Below are 27216 nucleotides of genomic sequence, written 5' to 3' on the forward strand. Positions count from 1 at the left end.
CTTAAAAATGAGAGAGGAGGAAGGGAGGAACCCAACTGCTTGAAAATAAGGAAGGTAAGTTTACCAACCTTTCTGACTTCTACACATTTCACTCATAAAATATTTCAGCATTTATCATTCCCAAAGCGATCTACAAATCCATGGCATTTGTGCAAATGAATTTGGAGGAGAATGAGCTACTCAAACTAGTGAGATTGCTAATTAGTATATGTGGAAAGGGAGAGTCAGTTTAAAGGAAGTAGTTTATAGCCATTTATTTCTAACACTCTTAACAAGAATAATTATTTCCAAAGCCTCGTGTAGTTTCTAAAGTTTTGTGTCTGATGTGTATTATTAAATTAAAACTTGCATTTGTGCTCTATAAAGCACCGTATGGACACTAATGGTTGTAATTATTCCACCAAACAAATGCTGAAACTGTTTTATTTTGAAGTATTCTATAGATGAGGAAATGCATGTGAATAAGTGGCCAGCAGCTAATAATTACAGCTTCCAAAAAGTTAGGATGTTTTTATATCTGATTAGTGCAGTGGATACTTAATTTATGATTTTTGATGTTTGAATACTTTTTTTTTACAGTAGAGGAAAAAGGATGTGGTTTTGAGAAATAAGGTCAATTTCTCAGGAATGGTTTATGATATTTCTATTTTTTAAAGTTTATATTCCAGATGTACTTTTGATGTTGTTTAATTGAGTAGCTATATTTTAGTACTTTTTGTAGCTTTGACATTACCACTCAAAATATGTAAAGAAAATCTTGCCACAACTAATGTATATGAGGCCTGGCTATGTATTTTTTTGCACCGTTACATAGAGATAAACTGATCTGAAAGTTTCAAACTTCAATAATGCATCATGCAAATTCACCTTTTCAGTGCTAGTATTGCAGTTTCAAAGCTTATATAAAAATGCTTACGTAAGAATTATGACTAATCGTAAAACTATTGGTGACATCTTTTCTGCTGCATGATTCATTGTGTATGTTGTACTATACACTTTGCATGGCTGCTGGAAAAAAAATATATAATGACTGAACAACATAGTAAAGTTTATAAATATACCCAGGGTGAGTTTATTTGTCCTATATCCAGTTGAAAGCAGAAAAATACCATCATTTTCTTTTGATGCTATTTCCTGGCTGAAACAAAAAGACTTATTCAACTCTACATTTAGCACACTGGTTGGTTTCAGAGAATGCAACAGAGATTGCATAGATTTTTCCACCCATTTATGGTAGGTTGCTTGATTCTAGCTTAATATGTTTTATAGAACTCCACCATTATGGCTTAGAAATCATGGTTTTTGACTGAATGTTTGTAAATCCAGCTGTTTATGATTTATTTAATAAACCACATTTTCTACCTTTGCATTTGTAAAAAAAGGGAAAAGTACAAAAACATGTTGCCTACACAAAATTATTTAGCCTAGTTATTTTAACAAATACTTAAATCTTGATTACACAAGAGTTGGTCTTTCAGTCAACTATGGTGAATAGACCATAGTTTAAATCATAATTTACAAATATTAACACTGTCACTATCTCAGTTCAGATGTCAGCCATGCTTAAAACTATAATTACCTAAATAATACACTGGACTATAAATGTGGTAAAATAAATGCAAAGTCTGGAGGTACAGAACACATTAGCCAAAACTTAGCATGGGTTAGAGTGGAGTGTGCTCCAGGTTATTAATTCCAGTTACTTTAGAAATGTGGAAAAGGATAGATCCAGATAATTTAAAATGATTTGGTCTTTTTTTTAAAATCACAAACTACAAATATTTTAGCTGTTCTAATTCTTACTTTCACATTACTACCATGGTAGGTAAAACCCATGCTTGAGTAATATTTGCAAACCTTCTCCCCTTTTTCAAGATGGATGTTTATCCCCTTCCCTTCTCTTCCCTTCCCTCCACAAAGAAGTTGTACAGTGGTCTGAGGTTCCCTGCGATGTTTTTTTTTCAACATTCTCCGGATCGGAGTTTTCTGTTCATGGTGTGGAGCCAGATGTTAGTAAATTTGTAACTCCTTGAAATTTTTGGTGTTTGCATCCCTCTTGCAGAGCAGAAGCTCAGTTGACTTTACCTTGAGTAAACTCACTGAAGATCCTACAATTCATTTTGTTCTAATGTTACTGAGCACTTATTTTTCAGCTCCATAGACCTCAGGTGTATTCAGATGTAAGCGTGAGGGAAGGTCATTAGGAGACAGGGAAAGTATCTAGTATAAACTGGCTTTTTAGGGGAAAGAAAGGGAGAAAAGAACCAAAGTTATTCAAACTTCCCTAAAAATCCCCTGCACTTGATTGAATTATGAACATCTATTTTATTTTTGATCTGTGTGGTTGGTTATCCAATGAAGAAAGAGTAATTGTTTTCTGTCTCCAGCTAAATAAAGACAACAAAGAAAGTGTTCCTTAATGTCAAAGGATTTCCTGGGTCAGTAGTAGCTGCAGCCACCACCACCCCAAGAAAAATGACAAGCAAGAAGATCAGGTCAGTAGTACCTTTTTGTATTTGGTTTTCAAAGGTCAGTGATTCTGTTTATACGATGCTTGTCATGATTGAGAAAAATAAGTTGTTGAACATAAGAACAAAATTTAACTGGAGGAGAGCAGAGGGTTCACAATCTACTCTGCATTTCCTAACAGTAGAAATTAATAATAACTACAATGATTGAAATTGCTTTGTCCAACATTCTCCCAACCACACTATTATCTAGGTTGCAGGATCTGTTTTTACTGTACCACCATTAAACCTGTAAGGTATACCTCCAAGGACACCACAGAAGAAGCCTGGGATTTGAATCATTCTTTTTTTTTCTTCAAACAAATGTTGGTAACTATCTCCTTTTTCTTTCCAGCCTTCCAGCAAAATTAATTAATGGAGGTATAGCTGGCCTTGTGGGAGTAACTTGTGTGTTCCCCATTGATTTGGCCAAAACCCGTCTCCAGAATCAGCAAGGACAAGCTGTCTACACAGGCATGTGCGTGAGTGATGGTACAAAATATTAAGCTTTGAGCTGAAAGGAATTGATATATATTCTATTGATGCATCTCCCAGCGCCATTGAATATGGCTCAAAAGTCTGTTTTCTTTCTTTTACCTATAATGTTTTTAATATATTAATAGCTCTCAAAATTTCTAACATGTATGTTGCAGACCAAGCAATTCTGAAAAGCACAAGGTCGGGAAACATGCTAGAGTTGATGGGGAAAATTACATTAATTAACTGAATTCAATTAAATTACTCAGTTAACTGAGAGTCAATGATATAGTGTTACCATCATTCAGAAATAAAATCAATAGCGAAAAAGAATCCTGCTGCATATTTACTAAAAGCTGAATATAATTGAGCTTTTCAACTGTCTTGGTGACCTAAGGAGAAACATCGTGGAAGAACAGGGAGCAAGGCCTGTGCAAGAAATAATTACAAATATGGACCTGCAACTTTGAAATAGTTTTTATAATAGTTTCTCCCTCTCATATTCTAGGCAGGATTGTTTGGTGAAGACAATACGCTCAGAAGGGTTCTTTGGCATTTATAGAGGTAATTCCTACAGAAATGGAAGGGTCTTACTTTGTTCTGAAATTTTAATCATTTGTTGTTTGCAATGTCTCAATGTAAAGTAAAACATGATTTGAAAAAATGCATATGAAGGTTGAAAATTAGAAAGACTAACATTGCACAGAGGAATTTAAAAGTAACATATAGAATGTTTTTTTTTAAAAAAAATCCCTATCAATTCCAGCTCATCTGGTGAATTTTTGCAAGCTTTAGTTCAAGAACATTTGAAAGCTTTCAGGTTGTCAACTCCAGTATAGTAGCTAAAGATAGTTTCGAGATAGCCACAAATAATTTTTTTAATATTATATACTATAAATATATATGCTGCATTGTTCTATTAAATGTTTACTCTGAGGCAAATGCTATACAGTTCAAGAGTTAGTTTCCCAAACAATATCTCCTTGGAAGTTTCTGGCTTATTGTTCTGGCATTAGGATGGCCACCATCTGTCAGTTGTGAAATTATATTCTGAAAACTGGCAGTATGCCATTCACAGTCTTTCTTTTTTAAATCTCTTCATCACTTTCATAAAAACTTGAATGCATTAGTCCAGAGGTCCCCAACCTTTTGAGCACCAGGGACTGATTCCATGGAGAAAGGTTTTTCCACGGACCGGAGGGGGCGTAGTTATGTGTGCTGCCTGAATCCCATGGATGGGGCTTTGATTGTTTGTGCGGACCGGTTGCTGGCATTTCACAGCCCGGTAGTGGTCCACGGCCCAGGGGTTGGGGACCCCTGCATTAGTCTTTAGAGCATGTGGACCATCATCTGAAACAGTCCTCTTTAGACTTCACTGTTTTAGAGTACCCTTGGGGCAGCAAAGAAGGGAATAATTGTGTGGTGTGAGACCTGAGTGATGAGAAGGTTTCCTATGATCTCTAAAATCAACTTGGGCAACATTTTCAGAAAGGTAAGGGAGGTGTTTGGTCCTGAGAAGCTTGTTGGATAAGGCCAACAGGCTATCTTGTATCTCACAGTGCCAAACCAGCTGCATTCAAAAAGCTCACAAGCATCAAACAGGAATGCTCAAGCTCTCTTCTGCTCTTAACCCTACTTAGCCACTCAATATAGCTAATCCACATAAAAGCACATATTAAGTTTAACATATTTAAAGAATGGACTTTTCTTACGGTACACATTCTTCGTGACTGAATTTGAAAAAAATCTGGACATGCTGAGGGACTTTTTTAAAAATTATATAATTGTGGTTTTTGTGGTTTTTTTAAGAGATTTTTTTTTCCTGAAGCCCTGAGAGGATAACACTTATGTACTTATGTTTGGGTGATCTCAAAACCTGAGGCAGGGGTCTTCAAACCTGGCCCTTTTATGACTTGTGGACTTCAACTCCCAGAATTCCTCAGCCAGCATGCCTGGCTGAGGAATTCTGGGAGTTGAAATCCACAAGTCATAAAATGGCCAAGTTTGAAGACCCCTGACCTAAGGGTTAGATTTAGTTAGTATTTGGATGAGAGACTACCAGGAAATCCTAGCAGTGTAGGCCACACTGGAAACTCAGAAAGGCAAGACAATGGTATTTTTGTATTGTTGGGAAGAAAACTACATGGAAAACGTCAGGAGTTGAGTTAGACTCAGAGACTTAATGTTTTCGACTAGGTGATATTTAGTGTTGCATTTGGTTTATTATTGTCCTGGTGGAATGTTTATTTAAGATTGGAATATACAAAGACAGGTGATTTTAATTTTTAATCTGTATTAATTTATTACGGGCACTGTTTAATTACTTTTTAATAATTTTTAATTTTTGTATCTTGTTTTTATGTATTGCCCTGTTCACCGCCCTGAGTCCTTCGGGAGAAGGGCGGTATACAAATTAAATTAATAAATTAATAATAATAATAATAATAATAATAATAATAATAATAATAATAATAATAATAATAATAATATAGATCCAGGAATAATTGAAACTTGTACGATTTAAACATTATTGCTTTTGTGAATCTTTGTGTGCAAGAGAGTGATCAGCATTTCCTGTTGGAGTAGGGATGAGCCAGCAAACTCATCGTCAAGGCTCCTTATTGCCTGTTTTGTTCTCTCCAAGGGGCTGCTGTAAACCTCACTCTTGTCACTCCTGAAAAGGCGATCAAGTTGGCAGCCAATGATTTCTTCCGACAGTTGCTCTCCGTGGATGGGTATGGGGAAAAGAACGTTTGTTCTCTGCTTATAATCTTGCTCCAGTCTGAGCACCATTTCCATCTGCACTTTTGAACTGGCCCTGTACATTTGTGCTATTCTCAACAGAAAAGAATTGTCCTTGGCCAGGGAAATGCTGGCTGGCTGCGGAGCTGGGACATGCCAGGTGGTGGTCACAACCCCGATGGAAATGTTGAAAATTCAGCTACAGGATGCTGGGCGGCTAGGTGAGCACCTCAATGCTATAAACTGTAAAGGTTAAAAAAAACCAATTTGGCTTCACTTTGTAGCAAAACAACTTGCTGCATAGATAAGTGTTCATATTTGCTAGGATAGTTCTTATATTCTTATCTGCCAGCCACAAAATACAAATTAAAAAGTGAGCAAAACCAGGTCACTTTCCTAGCTGGGCAATAAATAAGAGAATGGAAAAAAAAACAGCAGCCATTTGACACCTTGGTCCCATTTCATGTTTCTAATATATGTTGCTTTGCACTTGCTCTTTGAATTCCAAGGAGAGAAAAAATGGCTGCTATGGAGGGAGATGTAAAGCATGCATTTATCCCTCGGTTATGCTTAAAACTAGGAAAATTAAAACATCTCATTATGATGCTGCTGTAGCCAAACCTCTGTGGGCAGGGCGATAAAATCTGACCTAAACCCAAAGCTAGGAGGGAGAGTGAAGCATTTTCCTACCAGTGGTAAAATGACTCATTCACCAAGCTCTAAAGAGCTTCATCATTACAAATGCAAACACTGCCTTCTGCCATTTTTAATGCACAGAAGGCTCCTCGGAGCAGTACATTTACAGAGTTACTTCTGGAGAGATCAAAAGGTTATACGCTATAATCAGATGCCAATGATGAGGGCTCATCTTAGTGTGGAAGATGGGACTTGCAGTCAAACACATCTAGAGGGCAGCAGTTTGGGAAAGGCTGTTTCCCAGTGCTCATTTCTTTCTACTGGATTATTGAAGTGAAATCCCAAGGAAGGTACAGCTGTTTTTAGTACATGCACGTATAAGTGATACATGTGATAAAAACAGAGACTCTGCATCAACCTTTCCCATCTTGGTTAGGGGTTCTGGGAACTGGAGTCCAACACAGCTGGAGGGCACCCTGTTTTATATGGAGCACAGCTTCCCATTTCACATCTGCAGGTGAAGTCTAACTCAGAGTTCCCCAACCTTTCCGGCTTTGCAGACCGGTGGGGGGGGGGGAGAGGGGATGGTTCTGCATGAGCTGTGAGCAAGCGTGTGAGCATGCACTCGCCCACTGCTCATACAAGTAGGGATACACGTGCTTGCTCGCCCCACTTCAGGTGGCCTGATTCTGAAGAGCTCACCGACCAGTAGTGGGCTGTGGCCTGAGGGTTGGGGACCCCTGTTCTAATTGATCCTAAATGAGATATTGTCAGACATGATGTTTGTTTTAGCTACTGTTAGAAAAACATCTGTCTTTAAATTTTCAACAAATTAATATAGTTTGAGACAAATAGACCAGTGGATTGAGCAATGAATAACGAAGCTTAGTAGGAATATACAACTGCCTGAAGAAATGGTAGCAGCTGATTGAACTTACTTGGCTTTGGAAGCTAAGTAGAGTCAAGTGCTTAGTACATGAACAAAACACCACTAAGAAATTATTTTAACTGTAGATTAGACTGGGAGATTTTTAAAAAATCAGAAACCACTTTTATATTATTGCTGGGGAAATGCATGGATCTCAGCAAGAATTGTGTTTAGCTCAACCAAGATTTTATATTACGAGTTCCTTATTTTTACCTATGAAGTGTTGAAGATCTGCTTGTATAAGACCCACAGCTTCTAAAAATCTAGCCCTCAGGCTCAAGACACTCACTCTCTCTCTCTCTCTCTCTCTCTCTCTATATATATATATATATATATATATATATATATATGTGTGTGTGTGTGTGTGTGTGTGTGTGTGTGTGTGTATGTGTATTTGTAGATTTTCACGGGTACAGGTATGTAGGTCTTGGCGTATTTGGGTCTTTTCCCGTGTAAAATTGAGAGTGTCTTGGCGACGTTTCGATGAGGCCCCACTCATCATCTTCAGGCTGGTGTCTTCAGCTTCGTGCTTGTGCGAGCAAAGTGTGATCGGAGCTGCCGACTCTCTATAAATATTTTGTAACATCCTGTGTGGCTGAGGTGTTGGCTGTGTGCCCATTTGTCTTTTGTGTTGTAACGACTTGGGTGATGGGCTGTGTGATGACATCCTGAGCTCTAGTGTAGTGATATCCTGGGTTCTGGGCTGCAACATCCTGGGTGGTTGGCTGTGTTGTGACATCCCGAACTTTAGTATTGTAACCTCCTGAGTTCTGTGATGTAATGTCCTGAGCAGAAGGCTGTGGTGTAACATCCCGGGCTCTGGTTTGGCTCCGAGTTTGCGGTCTGCGGTCCAGAAGCCAAACCACGGCGGCATCTCCAGCTGCTGCACCCCCTCCCGACCCCCACACAAAGCAAACTGACGCACGCTATGAACACAAAGCCAGACCACAAACTCGGAGCCAAACCAGAGCCTGGGATAAAATAAATTATATATATATTAATTATATATATATATATAAAACATATATATATATATATCAGACGCACACAAAAACTATATAAACACACACGCACAAAAGAGTCTTTCTGTCTTTCAGCTGCTCATCAGCAGAAGGCTCTAGGGCTGGAGAAAACAGCTGCTGCCTCTTCTCATCTGCCACAAGGACAGCCTTACACCACTGGAACTGAAGCGGCCCCTAAACGACCTTCCGCCACTAGGATTGCAAGTGAACTGCTGCGCTCCCAGGGTATAGCAGGCCTGTATAAAGGGCTTGGGGCCACCCTACTCAGGTGAAAAGTGGAATGTCCTTTTCTATAAGTTCTATGGTAGCAACATCTAATGGTCTAGATCAGACATGTCAAATTCGCGACGTCACTTGACATTGCGCAACGTATCGGGACGGTTTTGCCATTGCCGGCAATGGGGTGGGCGTGGCTTCTGGATGACGCATCAGGCCAGCAGGCCGGCAGTTTGACACCTGTGGTTTAGATCTAAAAATTACTGGATTCAGTACTTTTTACTGTATAATCTTTTACACTTAAAAACATTCCCATTGACTTCAGAATTGGGGTCAGTGTCCCTACAACTGGCTATTAGAGAACTGGTTTGGATAATGGGAATTAAATTTATGCATGAAACTGGATCATGTACTCTGGTACTGTAGAATTTTACATGGGCTTTGGACCTTTTTTCACAATTGACTATTTGGGTAGTTTATTATGCTTCCTTTTTTCTGCAAAGATGCCCAAATGCCTTAATTAAATTTTTCAGTAGTCTCTCAGTCCTGCATAGCCCATTACTACAGGACTTTATGGTGATGTTTATGTATTTCAAAAGTTTTGGTAAAATCAAATGGCATCAAGTCTGATTTTCAAGCTTGTCTATAAAACGTACATGAGAAGATTGCTATATGAGTGGCTTGGAAATTACATTTCATAAATGTAAAGTTAGTCATAATTTCTTGAGTTACTAATGAAGTAAAATTAGCAACTTGCTTCAGTGAGAAATATGGAAATATCTCCAAGGCTTACCTGAAATATTCTACTTCTACTCTCAATAGGGATGTCCCTTTTTCCATCATTTATTTTCCACTCTTTGCCAACCTTAACAAGTTGGGACAAAAGACCTCTGAAGAAAGAGCATCTTTCTTTCATTCGTTTCTGTCTGGCTGTATGGCGGGATCTCTGGCTGCAGTTGCAGTAACACCATTAGATGGTGAGTATTAGATGATGCTACTGTAAAAAAAGGCTTATCTTCATCCTATCACAAATAACTAGCAGCTAGTATATCTAAAACTAAAACAGTTTGGGGCAGTTTCAGGCAGAAAACACCACATACTTGCTACTGTAGTAAATCTCTAATCAGAGATAAGCATTTTTCCAGTTTTATTTTATTGGGCAGCTTCTTGTCAGGAAAAAAAAACAAGTGGGTAAATAATAAAATATGAGTCTTGAAGATATTCCTCTGCAATATCTATAAAGACGTGTAAATCTTTAAATCACATTTCTTTGCATAGATTTAACAAACCTGTTTGTTACAGTTCTAAAAACTCGCATCCAAACTCTGCAGAAAGGACTGGGAGAAGATACCTACAATGGAATCATTGATTGTGCTAGGTAAACAAGAGTTAAATATTCCTTTTCTGTGAACCATTAGTTAAACATTAAACACTTGATCACTGAAAAATATTCCCCACACACCAAGGCTGGAAACCCCAACTAGCCTGGATTGGTGGATACATTGGAAATTTAGCAAGTAAGCTGTGGATGTGCTGTTGGGGAGGAATTGCTTGCTCAGTCACAAAATGGTTGCGAGTGGGTGTGAGCAGTCACTCAATACCATTTGACCAAAAGTTAACTGACAAAGGTATGTTTTTTTAAACTGTACAATTCATACAAATGTTCTTGAGTTTGCACTTGAGTTTACATTTATTTGGGGGTGGGGGTGGCATGTTTCCAAAGATAGTTCTGTGCTGCACTTAAAACTCTAATGCCATTCCCTAAACAACAGATATTTCATCTTCCATGCCTCAAATCCCAACTGTTACCTTTATGGGTTGCCTGCAAAAGCAAGACTATGATAGAAATTCATGAAAATTAGTTTCTGCAAAAATGGTGGGGCACTTTTGGAATGCATAGGAGCGAAAGCAATGATATCCCTTCAATGTGTTCACTGCACTTTTCAGACTTCCGTGGGAGCCTTTACAAAGACAGGACTGATTTAACGAGTTAACTCATTTTAAAAGATGCCTCTTTTTTTTCAGATTCACTTTTTTCAGATTCACAGATACAGTTGTTTAAAGAGAAGTGCTGCACATGTGCTGCTGTGGGTTCCAGAATACTTCTAAATATTTTTTTGAAGTATGAAAAGCGCTCATGTTTTGATGCATTTCTGTTACCGATAGCAACAGCTGCTACTCAGGGTATGTTTACTGAAATTATCTCTTTGTGTGCCTCACCTACAGGAAGATCTGGATTCATGAGGGTCCTTCCGCTTTCATGAAAGGAGCAGGATGTCGTGCGTTGGTGATAGCTCCCCTCTTTGGCATAGCCCAAGGAGTCTATTTCATTGGCATTGGAGAATGGATCATGCACTTTTTCCAATAACACCATCTTGCAATTGAAGGAGACTCTGGATTAAATTTGCACAAATACCAAACAATCACTTGAAAACCTACAGAACCTTCTTGTGAGCATTTTTTGTGGATCATAAACCACCATCCAAGAAGATGGCCTAGAAGGAATACCAATCCCAGTGTTCACCATTGCTTCTTCTTCTATTCAGAAGATGACTTTCAGCAAGCTAGACTAGAGATGTTCTGCTTCTAAATACACATATTCTGGGTAAATCTTCATTGGATTAATTACACCTGATAGAGAATTCTTTGACTGAAAGCGTACTTGAAAACTAGTGTTTCTGTAAAAACAACTGAGGTAATAACCAACACAATACAAATAGTTTTCAACTTAAGACCATAGTGGGGCCTGCCCAGTACAGTTGCAAATGCTGACAGCTGCTAAGTGAGATGCCCTTGCTTAACAACTCCCACAATCTGCATTGATGTGGCCATTAAATGAATGTGTGAGTCGTTAAGCTGAGCAGGGGCTATCTCAGGGCTGGGGGAGACCCAGTGCAGGCCCAGGTCCTCCTGCTGCTTGGGATCCCTGCAGGCCTTAGCCCGCTTCTAACCCAGCCACTCACCTAAAGGGACCTAAGATGGCTACCGACACGCAGGGGCTGGGAGACCTTGTAATCCAAGGCCTTCTTTTCACTCAGCCACCCAAGGAACTTGCAGGACTCGGCCTGCTCCTCAGCCAGCTCCAGGGCCCAGCAGCACCCAAGGTATCTGTTTTTTGCAGAGGCAGCCCAGCTGACATGATCCGAGGATCAGCTTTCCTGTAGAAGCTGTCTCGAGGCAACCTTGTGCTACAGTATTCCGCAAACAGGCACTATCGTTGCGAGCCTAAAGGGGCTCCACAAACAGCCTCCAAAATTAGACCCTCCATGAAAAAATGGAACCCGCTACAGGCTTCTGACAACAGTACCTGCTTTCAGAATAATCCAAGACTGCGTCTATGGTATTTTTCTTAGGTTTCTCCAAGGATACATCTAGGCCAGGGATGTCAAACTTGCCGTGTCACATGACGTATTGCAGCTTTTTCTCCCTTGCCAGAGCTGGGGTAGGCACGGCTTCCATGTGATGCATCCGGCCCACGGGCCGGCAGTTTGACACCCCTGATATAGGCCATCATTGCTACCCCTAATCAGTTCCTGGCCAATTGTGGATGATATCCCTCTCCCCACCAAAGAGAGGAGCTTTCGGCTAGATTGGAAGTTAGAAAAACATCCTGTAAGAAAGCAATGGGAAAACATTTCAATATTGTTGCTGAGAAAAACTATGTGTTTATATTTATGTGGTTACCAGGAACCACATTTGACTTGAACAAGTGTTTATATTTTTATGCCTTTTTATGATTGCATGCATGGACTTTATACCCTTTATTTGCGCCTAGTCCAAATTGTATAGTTAGTAGAAGTTTTAATCGCACAGATTGTCATTCCCCAATATTAGACAGAAATTCTTTCTGCAGCACCGCCATTTTTTTAAAAGGACATTAAAAATAAGATGATCCAGAGCATTAATGCCATTTTGTTTTTGTCTATGAATGGTTAAAAACATGCTTATTTCAAGTTTTCAAACTGGAGTTATCCCAGAATTGGGATCAAAGTTAAGCTTACTCCTCAAGCAACCTTTAAAACAGAAGAGACAACTGATTGGGGGATAAAGCTAGGGTCAAATCAGTCTCTGTAAAAGATTGGGTAGGAAAGGAGACTAATATTCACTTCGTAGTTTATACATATAGCAGACTTAAAAAAATGATTTAAATTCCATGAAGAGAGATGTAGATCAAAATATAAGCCCACTGATAAGGCTGAATACCTGAAAAATTAAAACCTGTTTCTCCATAAGAAAGACATATTTTAAAGGAAACCTGGGGTTCTCTTCACTAAAATTTGTCACTATATCTGTCAGTCTATTTTAAAAATGTAAGATCCCCCTCAAAAATATGTTTCAGATTTGGAGTAACTGTCATTTTATCAGACTCATAAAGTTAAATTAAGGAATTTTAATATGTAACACCTCAAACTTTACAAAATTCCATTATTTTCTATAGACAAAAATTAAATCCATTTCAATTAATTGAATAACTTGAAAATTATTATCCTATATCCACAAGGTTTGGGAGATAATTTTTGATATTTATTATTAAAGTATAAAATATCAGAATGTATCATTAAGTTCAATGCTATCAAACTTTCATTCAACTTCAAAAGATTTCAAAAAGGCACCCCAAATTTTTCCTGGTCTTACCACATTCATGGTCTTATTTTCTCATTTTCATTTAATAACTTTTGGAAACTCTGTACCAATATTTAAAAATAAGTCAGCTTATTTGCAGCTGACTGGTTATCTATGAGTGGATATCTTTAATTGAATTCATCCTCCCCTTCTGGGAAGCATTCATTTTCTTACTCTTCAGGGGGCAAGGATCTTAATCCTACTTTCAGTTCAATTTTGCTTCAGGGGATGTAGCTTGAAAACTGGTGACAGTTATTATCTGAGCAGCAATCAGTCTTAAATCTGTCCAAAAAATTACAGCAAATTTTGAGAAATAGCCCCAGTCTATTTGATAGATGAACCTGCCCAATTCACTGAGATAATCCTGTTATGGCTCTATTTAAGACTGATAAATTTAAACCCATTCCTACAGCTTACATTATGACCTGGTTTGCACAAGATATTTTTATTTTTATTTTTATTTTAATTCCATTTATATCCCGCCCTTCTCCGAAGACTCAGGGCGGCTTACAAGCTTAGCAGTAGCCTTCATTCTATGTATATGCCTGCTTATTAGGGCTTTCACACCCCCCCCAAGCGGCATTATTACAAAGTCAGCTTAATTGCCCCCAACAATCTGGGTCCTCATTTTACCTACCTTGGAAGGATGGAAGGCTGAGTCAACCTTGAGCCTGGTGGGATGCGAACCTGCACTAATTGCAGGCAGCTGGTGTTACTTAAGGAGGCATTAGCCCACTGCTCCACCAAGGCTCTCTCATTTAACCTGGTCTTGTTTTCTTAGTGATTCTGGCAGAACACAGTCATCCTAATTTGAGTTAAGAGGATTACATTGTATTTAGTCTATATCAGACATGTCAAACTTGCGACGTCACATAACGTTGCACAACGTATCGTGACGGTTTTGCCTTTGCCGGCAATGGGATGGGCGCGGCTTCCGGATGACGTGTCTGGCCCGCGGGCCGGCAGTTTGACACCCCTGGTCTATAACCATCTCTCACCTGTTTTCTATCTAATATTTCAGCATTTAATTTGAGCTTGTTAGTTTGTAAAATATGGTTATTCTTCAAATTTCCAGAAAGCATCCAATTAATCAACATTTATCTTCAGATGTTTCCTAATGTTAATGTGACATTTTTGACTCAGCGAGGAACTCTATATTACTTCTCAGGTTCCCCAATTCTCTTTCCATATCTAACAAACTATAGCTGCCAGGCATTTGTTTTCATAAACTACCTGTGGATGTAACCCTCTGTCATCTGCTATAATGATAAAAAAAAATCAAACACAATATTGCATGCTTTTCATTTTAATAAACTTCAGCACAATGAGAGTGTGTATACATATATAGATATACTGTATATATACTTTTAATCACATATACAGAACAAAATTCTGGGACTAACCAAGTTAACATGACTTGCTTTTTTCCCGGCCTGGTAAGCACCAGATAGGTGAAGTTGTGGGGTTTGCAGTCATCGGCACATGAAATGTAAGCTTTGGAAAGGAACAAAATAGATAAGCAGCACAGACTGGTGGTGTGCTTTGAAGGAAAGAACAATACTGGAGAATCACAACAGAGCTCCAATTTATTTCTCTCATTGGTCTGCATCATACAGTGCAAATGCCTTCATTTTTGGACGCCGTGCCTCTACTCTCTGGAAAAAGTTCATCCCGCCTTTCTCTCAGACTAAGCACAGCAAGTATGCAAAAGTTAATAATTTAACTGAAAAACATATTCAGATAACACAATAGAGCAAGTAGTACATTTTAGGGGAAGGGACATTGTTTTACTGGAAATGCTCCAGCATTTCCCCTCAGCCTATTATGGAAGAGAATTCCACCAGCATTCCAGGGATTTAGTCCATGAACTTCCTGTTACTGTTAGCACCAAAAAGTGCTGTCCGGATCTCTGGCATCATCTGTTGGGGAGGGGGGGGGAAGAAAAGTTTTGAGTATTCCTTGATGACCCAGCAAATTCCTAGAACACGCTTAACAGTCATTCAGTCAAAAGTATACTAAAAGGCATACAACTTATAAAAAGATGGCAATAGGATCTACTTCTAAATACTGAAGAATGCTTATGGTAGAAATCACAGCTGAGCCGAGCCTCAGATCTCCCAATCTTTCCAGAAATTGCTATGTCTTGGGCAAAGAGCTTACGTAAGAGAAAAGGTTGAAATCCAAGACTCAGGAGGGTTTGTAAATTTCTTGATACCAGGGCTGTTGTTTGATGGTAGTAATGGAGTTGTAGACCTAGCACTCAAGTTCCCATGGTGTCCCACAGCAAAACTGTGGGCTGACCCAAAATTGAATGAGTGATTGCACAGAGTTAAATGGAAAACATTTCAATCATACAAGAGAAACATTTCTAAGCTTACTTGCTGAGCAATGAGATCCAGGCGACTTTCCAGAGTATTAGATACCTTAATTTTACCATCGCTGTTATAAACTTCAACACCTCCAGCTCTAGAAGAGAAAAATACATGCTAGTTGGCACATGAAACCATTCCCACTATTTGTTGTCATTGATTATGATGGCTAGAAGTTTGTTAAATAAATAACTAAATAAATAGGAGTAAGACAATTTATGAAGCTCCCCATCTCTCAGTGAATCTGGGAAGTACACAGAGAATTAAAACCAAAATAAAAGGGGAAATAATGGCATAAAAGTAAGCCTTCAAACCACTATAGGATGCCCAGGATCTAAATATCATTGTTTCAATCTATAAAGACCAGAAAAGACAAATCAATCTACAAGGTTGGTTGAACTTCCCAGTCTAAATAAAAAACAAGGCCACTGCATATGTCCAATCCATGCTATCAAGTACAGGACATTGCAAATTCCCACTAAACTACATTTGATAAGAGAAAATCCCAAGTTAACTTACCTTATGCAAGCCTTATTTAAAACAATGATCATCACTATATTAAATAGTTCCAGCAAGTTATTTTTTCCTAGCTGTATATCTTTCTTACATGTTTTCTGGAAGAAAATTGTCCTGATCAATTTGAACATCAACATCTTTTTTGGTGGAAGTTTTGTACACCGGAATATTCTTCTGGACTGCATTCTGAAACAGGATTCATACATATATGCAAACAAGTATTTGATTCTATTCCAGTTCCTAAAAGTACACAATTGATTTAATTTATCTAAAGCTATACTACCATCAATTCAGCACACACTCCACATGCTCCCAGCTCCAACAGTTAGAAACTGCTAACTTACTTTATTCCTGTCAACAGACAGAAGACCTAGCCTGACTTCTCTTGGTATGGAAATTCCAAAGTTTGATAGCAACTATTCATTGATCTTTCAGGATTGGGATATAAGAATAATAAACATTGATTATAGGCCAGCAAAAGAACGTCTGCTTTGTATCTTTCCATGCAGGCCTAGAATCATCAATATTTCTAGTAAAACAACACAGGCATCTAATGCTGAAGAAACATTTCTGAATGCCATTGCCAGGGAGAGACAGAACTGATCTAATAGAGTAAGATTATATAATTCAGTTCTTCATATGCTGTTCGCATTGCAGATAAAGCACATACATTCTTGATGAAGTCCCAGTGGGAGCTAGAAGCACGCACTACATCTACAGAGACCAAGAGAACCAGAACTGTGTACTGGTTCTTAGTATGTTTTCATTATTTTTATTTATTTATTTTAATCCCATTTATATCCCGCCCTTCTCCAAAGACTCAGGGCGGCTTACAATTTAAGCACAAACCAATGTGCTTAGCAATAGCCTTCATTCTATGTATATGCCTGCTTATTAGGGCTTTGGGGCCCCCCCAAGCGGCATTATTACAAAGTCAGCTTATTGCCCCCAACAATCTGGGTCCTCATTTTACCTACCTCGGAAGGATGGAAGGCTGAGTCAACCCTGAGCCTGGTGGGACTCGAACCTGCACTCATTGCAGGCAGCTGGTGTTACTTAAGGAGGCATTAGCCCACTGCTCCACCAAGGCTCCTTAATTAGCAGAATAATATAATATTATTATAATATAATATTATAATAATATTATATTATAATATTGTAATATTATAATAATATTAGCAACAATAATAAGCAACAATTGGTGGATGGATGTAAGTATAAGTACAAAGAGACTAAGAACAAATACAATATAAACTGAAAGCAAAGCCCATTCCTTACTAGCACTGATGATGCTACCTAGTTGGGTAATAAAACATCTGCAAGAAAATAATCAAGCTCAGTGAGCACCAAGGACCTCACATAGGGACAATATGTGTGGCTGCTTCGATTAAGCCTGGGCATCACCCCAGGACCACCTCCATTTAGTTCTTTCAACAAAAATTTGAAACAATAGGATATGGGATTCTGTAACTTTTGTGATATAGCTATAAGGATTTTTTTGGGGGGGTCAAATGTTATTTTATTTCTGTTTTGTCTAATATACATGGAATCCTTACCTTTACTAAGGGAAGATCCTGTTTCCTGCAACGGACAGACATTCTAGTCTCAAGTAATTGATAAAATCCCTTTAGAAAAGAGAACATAAAAGCTCAATGTAGCTTAAAATATAAACACAGTAAAGTGTCCTGCAAATTGTAGCTTACAATTTTACAAATACAGTATAAATGACTAAAAAGTATTGCAGTAAAGGCAGATATAGCTAACATCCAGTTGGACAACTCCACAGAAACAGTGTAAGTTTCATGTAGTGATACTGGCATATGTCTAGGATCCCATTACCTGTAGTACTAAGCCATCCAGCAGGGTCTGGTACCTGCCTGTATCCTTCACTACTTTAGCCAATCTCTGCTTGGCTTCAATCAGCAAGTCCTATATTACAGAGGGGGGGAAAAAATCAAGTCAGAAAAATCTTATTCTCCCGCCGGCCTTAAGTGAGAAATTTCATTGCAATTGATACTTATGAATGCAACATCGCTCAGGGACCAGGATGCCAGTGGAATTTAGGATGGAAGAAGCATGAACCTCATCACCATAGGTCACATGACTATGGTTCTGTGGTGCAGTCCTCACCTAATGACCACATATGGGACTACTGGAACTGCTGTTACTAAGTAGTGTGATCACATGACGTTTTGCCTAATAACTGCTGTGCCGAGCAACAGTAATTCTGGTTCCAATTAGGATTATTAAGGGAAGACTATTTGTACATTCATGATGTGTCTCGAATTGCACTGTAAGTTATCCAGCAGACTGACTTAACTTCTCCTTTATGCCTCTATTTCACAAACCCAATTCCATGGATGCCATGATTTCAATGCCAGATGATGCCTTTTTGCACACAGCTACTTTTCTAAGTAGTGGTCTGTAACGCAAAAAAGCTCAAAAAGAGAAAGCCTACATACTGCCTGCAGGTGACTATTACTATGTGACTATGCTTCTAGTAGAGCATAGTCTGGGATTATTTGGTGGTCTTAACCTTTTTCCTTCAACTTGCACATCTTAATATGTCCCCACACAATTAACCGGGTTGTACTGAAGAGCGCTGGTATTACAACTACGATACTATGTCTTCACTTGAGTGACTAGAGGCATTAAGCAATGTTTACTATAGGCAAAGAACTGTTTTAAGGGTAAAGCAATAAGGCATATAAAGTCCTAACCTGAAGTAGTACAATTTATAAGCATATAAGCTGAGAACTGGAATCCTACCCTATACAAAGATTATCTGAGTTCATATTCCCAGACCTTAATTTTCCGTTTATGCAACATCTAATACTTATTCAGTGGAAACGTTTGTCACTATCTGACTAATAGGATGAAAAAGACACTCCATTAAGGATTTTGCCCTTCTTCAACAAAGGAAACAATGCAGAGATCATTTCATTATCCTACATTTCTAGCACATCTGCCCCTCACAATAAAACATCATATTTTCTTGAAAGATATATTACAAGAACAAAGGAAGGTAAACACTACAGTGTATTTTTCAGACAAATAATGGAGAGAAAAAAATATTATATAAAGAGGTGGCCAGACTTACCGCAATCAGATCATCTCTTGCTTTGAGAACCTTCAGTCTTGCCTGATTCATCAGGTTGGACATCTGACTGTAAGACAGATGGGGAAAAAATGAAACAGAGTACAAGGAGGCTCAGATAGTGAAGCAGCAGACACTAATCGTACATTCTCACAAGCATTTGACTAACTCCCAAAATGCTCAAGCAGCAAAGCCTGGGTTTAGTAGGCCTCTTGGGAGTACTATATGGTGACCAGAAATAGCCTTTCTTGAACCTTGCTGCCAGCCTTCCTTCTTTATTCTATTTTAAAAAGGTCTCAATTCCCACTTAATTCCCCCATTAGATCGTTCTACATTCTGGTTTTAATCAACAGTGGATACTGCTGATGAAGAAACTTTGCAAACCAAAATCGTACGCTGAAATATTACTGTTTCTGCTGTGAAAAAATCTCATAATTTTTTATTGTGGGAAAGTCTCAGTCTGTAATCTATCAACTTCAGCCATAAAACAAAAACTTTCTGTTTATACAAGTGATATCCAAACAGTCTCTTGAAAGAATTTACCTCAGTTGTAATGTATGGCGGTGAAAGTTGGACCATAAGAAAGGCTGAGCGCCAAAGAATTGAGGCCTTTGAACTATGGTGCTGGAGAAGACTCCTGCAAGTCCCTTGGACTGCAAGGCGATCAAACCGGTCAGTCCTACAGGAGATCAACCCTGACTGCTCTTTAGAAGGCCAGATCCTGAAGTTGAAACTCAAATACTTTGGCCACCTAATGAGAAGGAAGGACTCACTGGAGAAGAGCCTAATGCTGGGAAAGGTTGAGGGCAAGAGAAGAAGGGGACGACAGAGAATGAGGTGGCTGGATGGAGTCACTGAAGCAGTAGACGTGAGCCTAAATGGACTCCAGAAGATGATAGAGGACAGGAAGGCCTGGAGGAACGTTGTCCATGGGGTCGCGATGGGTCGGACACGACTTCGCAGCTAACAACAACAATTTTCTACATCACTGGCTAACAGTCACTGATTTTAAAAAATGACTTAAGCAAAAGAAAAAAAATCATATAAATGAGTAAACTTTGGAAATGGGCAGCAATAAACAAATCTTTGCATGCTTTTACTAATCAGTTTAAACTCATGGCAAGTTCTTTTGTTGTTCACAGTCTAAAATAAGCTTTGACATCTTCCATTACATACATTTTCTTTTGCTGTTCTATTTGTTTTTCTTTCTTTTCATAGTACTCCATGATCTTCAACCTTTGTGTCTGAACAAGTCGACCTTTCTCAATGTTAAATTCTTCTTCAGCCTACAAGGAAACAGATTTAAGTTCAAGCAACCCCCATGGATTTAGTCATATGAAGTACCTAAAGCAGGGGTAGGCAACCTCGGCTCTTTTATGACTCATGGACTCAGGAATTCTGGGAGTTGAAGTCCATGAGTCATAAAAGAGCCGAGGTTGCCTACCCCTGACCTAAAATATTGACTAGAATTCTGAAAAAATGGAATAGTAATTAATATTCATTAAAAAATATACAGTGTGCTAGCAATGGAAATCAGTTCTAACAGACTAAATCCCAATAATAATTTTACAATATTCATATATCCTAAGATAGATCAGGAAATCCATACCAGCAAGTTTGTTTAGCAATATAAAGTCACACACTTTAATGCTTTTTTTTAAAAAAATGCTGGTTTCAAATTGCTACCATTAGTGATATATAACAAGTTCTGTCTTTCAAAAAAAGATAAAATAATCCATTAAATTGCAATTTCATACATATTAGTTTGGAATTAATACTTGGTGATGTTATTCTGTATGTAATACATAGGTCAGAACAGAATGGCAATTTTTAAAACAAATATCCTTTACTTATTTTGAAGTGCAATATAATTGCTTTAAGTACGTATTAGCTATATAAAATGAATTTTTTTTAATCATAACCTGACTGGGCACAATTGAATTTTAGGTATTTGAGGAATTTAGGTATTTGGGATTTTACACACAAGAAACATTGAAATGTTTTTCATTTACCTTAGCATCTATTTCTTCTGCCTTTTCATTGGCTTCCTGCTCAATGAAAGCCATCATGTGTTTAATCTGGAACAAAAATATTTTCCATGGAAACTAGCAGATACATTTAGTCGCTGAACATTACAGAATTTCCCAGTTCACAAGCGGTGTATTTTTTAAAAATAATAAAATCAGAAAAAAACTCTCCAACACCAACCAAATTGTTATTACCTGGATACTTTGTAGTTTACAGGTACTGATTGTTCACAGAAGCTTAAGAACTGAAATTGCATTCCAACCCCATATTGCTTTACAGTTTTAGATGTAGGATTACTACTTCGGATGGCAGATAGTTTAATACTTTATAGGAAAAGAACAGGGGAAACCAAATTCACCCTATACACAGTAATGCAACCTTGCAAATTAACGGATTCATCAGTTTCCAGAGATGAGAAGTTCTTAAGCAGGAAATACTTGCTCTAGTTACCAGCCTGCTTCCACTTGCCAGCAACAGGGCCCTAAAGATGAATGCTATTAAAGAGAGCCAGTTTGGTCTAGTGCAGGGGTAGGCAACCTTAGCTCTTTTATGACTCGTGGACTTCAATTCCCAGAATTCTGGGAGTTGAAGTCCACGAGTCATAAAAGAGCCAAGGTTGCCTACCCCTGGTCTAGTGGTTAAGGCATCAGATCAGAAAGCAGGAGACAATAAAACTATGGGGACAATGTTATGGGGACAATAAAAGGAGGAAGCTGGGGTGGATATATTTGTTGTCTTGAGTTACTTGTAAAAATAATTAAGGCAGGAACCAAAAAAAAATTCATACTGTGTTCTGCTACACAATCCTAGGTGGCATTTACTAAACTGTAAATTTACAGTCACACAAAGATGGTGAATTAGATTGGTTTGGTACATCATAGGCAGGCCTGCATGTTTTTGGAACAGGAAATATCTATCCTATTGTAAATGTTACTAGCAAGTAATGATTACATTACCTAATCGGGTATACTTAAATTGCCATTGATTTCAGTGCCAAGCTGGCGTGGTTTGTGGATAATACGGGTACAAAATATTTCCATGTGTCATGTTTTGCTTTCAAAGGACTAAACTATTTGATGGATAAATGGCCTGATCTGTTTAGAATCTTCCATGTGCAGGTTAAGAAAACTCTCAGTGAGCGTAAAGAGACACCATCATCAATTCTAAGGAAGAAGATACTCATGTAAACCAAGTATGGCCAGTTCATGGGCTACTAGGGAACATTGCTTTACCAGTATCAGCTGGCTCACTGCAAAATTCAGTGAAATATTCCAACTCAGACCCACCTCAGGCTGGTTTTACTCTAAAGGGCATTATTTACAGTCAGCAAGGTAAGCTTTAAAGGACAAGCAAACCACACATACAGTATTGTATCATGTAAAATTCCACCACCTGGCAGGGAAGTTACAATAATAAAAAAAATAGTCTGCCAGTATGAATTTAGAAGTGATATTCTTGCAGATGGCCTCAGGATTCTTCATTAAGCAAAAGCCATTATTTTTTCAGTACGTTTTAATAATTAGCAATTGTCTTATGCCTTAAATTTTCAAGTTTATTCATATGTTAAAGTTAAACAATATGCAGGGTTATCTGCATCTAAAGACATATTCATATGTTAAACAATATTTTCCTTCCTACAGTGCTACCTTTTGTACCATCTGTTTTCTATATGCCATGAAGTGACACATATACAGTTATTTAATTTTTAACCAGTCAGTGCATTAGTAATGATAAGCACTGGTATCAAACAATGCTTCCATGGGACCATTTAAAAACACAATGCCAGAATTTCACAAGCTTGTTCTTCCCTCAAACGTTCAGTGGAAGCTGCACTTCCTGTTTTTTCATGAATGTGAACATTAATCATTAGCTTTTTCAGTTCTTCCTTTCCATGATATGAGAATCCTTCCTTGCCCTCTTGCAGTTTAAGTCTCTCCTGGTAAATTGTTAGGACAAGGCTTATTTCAGTCATATTATGTATCAAACAAACATTATATATAGAAGTGGTATAAATTACCCTCCATATAAAGTCAAACTGTTATTTAAAACAGAGGTGCCCAAAAGGGACTGGTTCTGTGGAGAAATGTTTTTCCGCGGACCAGAGACAATATGGGTTTGTGTGCTGTCTGCATCCCATGGATGGGGCTTTGCTTGTTTGTGCGGCCCAGTTGCTGGTATGCCGCAGCCCGGTACCAGTTCACAGGCCAGGGGTTGGGGACCCCTGATTTAAAATATCTTACAGCTGAGCATCAAATCCAGATATAAAATTACAGGAATATTCATTTATCAAATTTCCAAACCACCCATCATACTTGCATGCCTCTGGATGGTTTACAAATATATAGTTGACTCTGAAACTTCTTAATCACAAGAATGAGTTATTGATAGTCCAAAATTGCCCCAAAACCCATGAGGTGAAAGTGCCCATCATCTTTATGTACTAACAACTGTATAGGTTGCTAGTTGCTTTCCAAGCCCAGTTCAAGGTGCCCATTTTGGTGTACAAAACATTGCAGAGTTTAGGTCTAAGCTACCTGCAAGATCAACTAATCTGTACAGTTCTCCCTGTGCTATCAAGACAACATATCTTTGCAGATTCCATGACAAAAGTATGTAATATCAATTTTCATTCATTTTCCTTATGGTGGCTCTTTAATGTGAAATACATTGCTACTGGAATTCAAGTAAGCCCCTTCTAATTAAAGTATAATCCCTACCAGAAGCAATCTTTACCTTATCTATTTCTTATATCTTATAATCTAAGACATTCTAAGCCATCCAGGAACATCAATTTCCATTTCCCCTCATCTCAAAATTTCATTTTAATCTTCAATAAGACCTTCACAGCACATAGAATTCCACATTGAGAATTTTGGTTATAAAACCAGATTTTTTTTAAAAAAAAGTAATCAGGATTGAATTCAAGTAGTTGTTGACATTCTATCTATTCTCCAAGCCCTGCCCAAAAGATATTCTTGGGATATTTCTTACAAAACAATTATTCACTCTCCAAGGACATTAATTCAAGGTCACATGCTGGAAACTACCCTTTGGCATCAAACTTCTATATTCACAATCATGACAATAAAATGCAGCCACTTTCCATGTGTGTCGAAAAATTATCTGTATTAACAAGGTTATTTGAAGGGAACTAGAGAAGCAATTGCTCAACTATATTAATTTGCAGAATTAAACAGCATGATATTGCACGACAGGCACAGAAAAGTCTAGTATTGCATTATTTTCTTCTCAATATACCTCGTCAACAACCACTTTCAAGATAATGCGTTTTGTGACAATACAATAAAACACATTTTTACAAGTGTCCAGAAATGTTTAAAAAAAACACCTCTCAATTTTGTGCACATTTGGGAATAAACACTTAAATCACTTCTGAATCACAAGTGAATTTACTTCTGTGGAAACATAACCAAAAATTACACGACACACGTGATGCGTGATGCATGAAACGCTGTGCCTTTTTATTCAGAAGCCAATCCCAGTGAATGAAACCCAAGAGACATAGAACCACTTTGCTCGTTGTCCTTTTGCAGAACTTGCCGCGGAAAATCCCGAAAGGTGTTTGTTTTTTTCAAAAGGCAACTGGACTTTCTTGGTGTTGTTTTTTTCCCTTTCTTTGAAAATATTTCCCTTCTCATCCTAGAAGCTTCTTGGTTCTGACTGAATGGTGGAGAATAGAAAGATTCATATTCTTTGCAGACATCTGGATCGTTAGCACTCCGAAGGTCGGTCCTTAGCTTTCAAGTAAAAAAACACAAAAAAGCCCAGCTGCCTTTTGAAAAGCACCTTTGGGACAACCACGACCTGGGCGACTGAGGATCTCCACGGACCCTTGTCACAGAGGATTTCTCTTTCTCTCCTCAAATCACTGAGGGACCTCGAGGCACTCAGGCTGCCAAACGATGCCCTTTCTCTCTCTTTCTCTTTCTTTCTTTCTTTCTTTAATTAATCCCATTTATATCCCGCCCTTCTCGGAAGAGACCTCGAGGCACTCAGGCTGCCAAACGATGCCCTTTCTTCTTTCTTTCTTTCTTTCATTAATTAATTAATCCCATTTATATCCTGCCCTTCTCGGAAGAGACCTGAGGCACTCAGGCTGCCAAATGATGCCCGCCCTCTCTCTCTCTCTCTCTCTTTCTTTCTTTCTTTCTTTCTTTCTTTCTTTCTTTCATCCCATTTATATCCCGTCCTTCTCCGAAGAGACCTCGAGGCACTCAGGCTGCCAAACGATGCCCTTTCTTTTCTTTCTTTCTTTCTTTCTTTCTTTCATTCATTAATTAATCCCATTTATATCCCGCCCTTCTCGGAAGAGACCTCGAGGCACTCAGGCTGCCAAACGATGCCCTTTCTTTCTTTCTTTCTTTCTTTCTTTCTTTCTTTCTTTCTTTCTTTCTCTTTCTTTCTTTCTTTCTTTCTTTCTTTCTTTCTTTCTTTCTTTCTTTCTTTCTTTCTTTCTTTCTTTCTTTCTTTCTTTCTTTCTTTCATCCCATTTATATCCCGCCCTTCTCCGAAGAGACCTCGAGGCACTCAGGCTGCCAAACGATGCCCTTTCTTCTTTCTTTCTTTCTTTCATTAATTAATTAATCCCATTTATATCCTGCCCTTCTCGGAAGAGACCTGAGGCACTCAGGCTGCCAAATGATGCCCTTTCTCTCTCTCTCTTTCTTTCTTTCTTTCTTTCTTTCTTTCTTTCTTTCTTTCATCCCACTTATATCCCGTCCTTCTCCGAAGAGACCTCGAGGCACTCAGGCTGCCAAACGATGCCCTTTCTTTTCTTTCTTTCTTTCTTTCTTTCTTTCTTTCTTTCTTTCTTTCTTTCATTAATTAATCCCATTTATATCCCGCCCTTCTCGGAAGAGACCTCGAGGCACTCAGGCTGCCAAACGATGCCCTTCCTTTCTTTCTTTCTTTCTTTCTTTCTTTCTTTCTTTCTTTCTTTCTTTCTTTCTTTCTTTCTTTCTTTCTTTCTTTCTTTCTTTCATCCCATTTATATCCCGCCCTTCTCCGAAGAGACCTCGAGGCACTCAGGCTGCCAAACGATGCTAGCTAGCTAGTATGTATGCATGTATGTATGTATTTATTTATTTATTTAATCCCATTTATATCCCGCCCTTCTCCGAAGACTCAGGGCGGCTTACAATCTAAGCACAAATCAATGGGGCTCCCCGGGCGGCAACTGCGCTCGACTAACGGGCACCCTCAACTGACTCTCCGGCCCTCCGGAGGGATTTCAGCGCCCTCTCAGCCGAGCCCAGCCGGCTCGAAGCGGGGCGCCTTCCGGATGCGCTGACTTATGTGCCCATTCACCGGTTCCTGGCGTCCCCCGCTGCCGAGAGCAGCAGGCCGAGGGAAGCGCTTAAGGGCTGGCTACTCCCCAGACCGACCCCGCCCCGCCGTACCTGCTTCTGAACATCGGCATCGCTCAGCGCCATGATGAACGCGGGGTAAAGAAGCCGAGGCTGGAGGGCAAGAAGGAGAAGCGTCCGCTCGAACCGGACTCCGGCAGGCTGAAGGGAACAAGACCCAATCAGATCCGGGTCAGGTCACTCTCAGGAGCTGCTGCGGCAGCTGACTTTCTACGTCACCCAGGCCCCGCCCCTTATTTACTGGCGTTACACCTATAGGAGAGAAGAACTGAGTGACGTAATCAACGCCGAAGGGGCCGTCTACCTGGGCTTCACTCGGGGACTTCGGAATTGTCATAAGGAAGAGCGGCGCGCTTTACGTCCGGATGAGGAATTTCCGGCTCATATCGGATAACCCGGGGGGGGGGTGTCTTCAAACTTGGCCCTTTTATGACTTGTGGACTTCAACTCCCAGAATTCCTCAGCCAGCGTGCTGGCTGAGGAATTCTGGGAGTTGAAGTCCACAAGTCATAAAAGGGCCAAGTTTGAAGCCACCTACATTAAAGAAAAGCAATGGAAGGCTGTCCAAAAGTTCCTCGCTCCTCTCATTTTTTTAAAAAAAGATTGAATTAGGCTACAGTAGTGCAAATTGAGTGGCAGAACTGTTGCTAATTACCAAGTTTCCAAGA

General features: G+C 38.9%; 2 protein-coding genes across 5 annotated transcripts; one reads left to right on the forward strand and one right to left on the reverse strand.

The window, feature by feature from the left end:
- On the forward strand, window positions 1–16171 carry SLC25A18 (solute carrier family 25 member 18). Of its 4 annotated transcripts, XR_014026983.1 has the most exons (11): window positions 1–54; window positions 2388–2495; window positions 2863–2985; window positions 3493–3548; window positions 5629–5719; window positions 5829–5947; window positions 8388–8580; window positions 9351–9505; window positions 9831–9906; window positions 10755–11133; window positions 16111–16171. XR_014026983.1 is itself a non-coding variant. In XM_081331734.1 (10 exons), the coding sequence occupies exons 2-10, from the start codon at window positions 2476–2478 to the stop codon at window positions 10894–10896; spliced, it is 975 nt and encodes a 324-aa protein (XP_081187860.1). In that variant the 5' UTR covers window positions 1–54; window positions 2388–2475; the 3' UTR covers window positions 10897–14405. The 4 variants fall into 4 exon arrangements, 3 of the variants coding, with proteins under 3 accessions (XP_081187860.1, XP_081187861.1, XP_081187862.1); XM_081331734.1 differs by lacking the exon at window positions 16111–16171 and having other exon boundaries at window positions 10755–14405; XM_081331735.1 differs by lacking the exons at window positions 10755–11133; window positions 16111–16171 and adding an exon at window positions 10554–10618.
- Window positions 14442–26795, reverse strand: ATP6V1E1 (ATPase H+ transporting V1 subunit E1). The gene is made up of 9 exons (XM_081331737.1): window positions 26582–26795; window positions 21146–21211; window positions 20310–20419; window positions 19137–19203; window positions 17876–17965; window positions 17593–17661; window positions 16128–16222; window positions 15530–15617; window positions 14442–15070 (listed from the first exon to the last, which is right to left on the reverse strand). Exons 1-9 carry the CDS (start codon window positions 26612–26614, stop codon window positions 15008–15010), a joined length of 681 nt encoding a protein of 226 aa, XP_081187863.1. The 5' UTR covers window positions 26615–26795; the 3' UTR covers window positions 14442–15007.
- Between the last annotated feature and the right edge of the window lie 421 nt (window positions 26796–27216).

This window comes from Vipera berus, assembly GCF_964194415.1.
Source record: "Vipera berus genome assembly, chromosome: 6".
Taxonomy (NCBI): Eukaryota; Metazoa; Chordata; class Lepidosauria; order Squamata; family Viperidae; genus Vipera; species Vipera berus.

Excerpts from the sequence above, each read along its gene's own strand:
- SLC25A18 (XM_081331734.1), top strand. The coding sequence starts at position 2,476 with ATGACAAGCAAGAAGATCAG. Across the intron at positions 5,948-8,387 it reads ACAGGATGCTGGGCGGCTAG|CTGCTCATCAGCAGAAGGCT; the intron begins GTGAGCACCTCA and ends TCTGTCTTTCAG. Across the intron at positions 8,581-9,350 it reads CTTGGGGCCACCCTACTCAG|GGATGTCCCTTTTTCCATCA; the intron begins GTGAAAAGTGGA and ends TACTCTCAATAG.
- ATP6V1E1 (XM_081331737.1), bottom strand. The coding sequence starts at position 26,614 with ATGGCGCTGAGCGATGCCGATGTTCAGAAGCAG. Across the intron at positions 17,662-17,875 it reads TGGATGGCTTAGTACTACAG|GGATTTTATCAATTACTTGA; the intron begins GTAATGGGATCC and ends TCTTTTCTAAAG. Across the intron at positions 15,618-16,127 it reads AATTTTCTTCCAGAAAACAT|AGCTGGAGGTGTTGAAGTTT; the intron begins GTAAGAAAGATA and ends TTTCTCTTCTAG.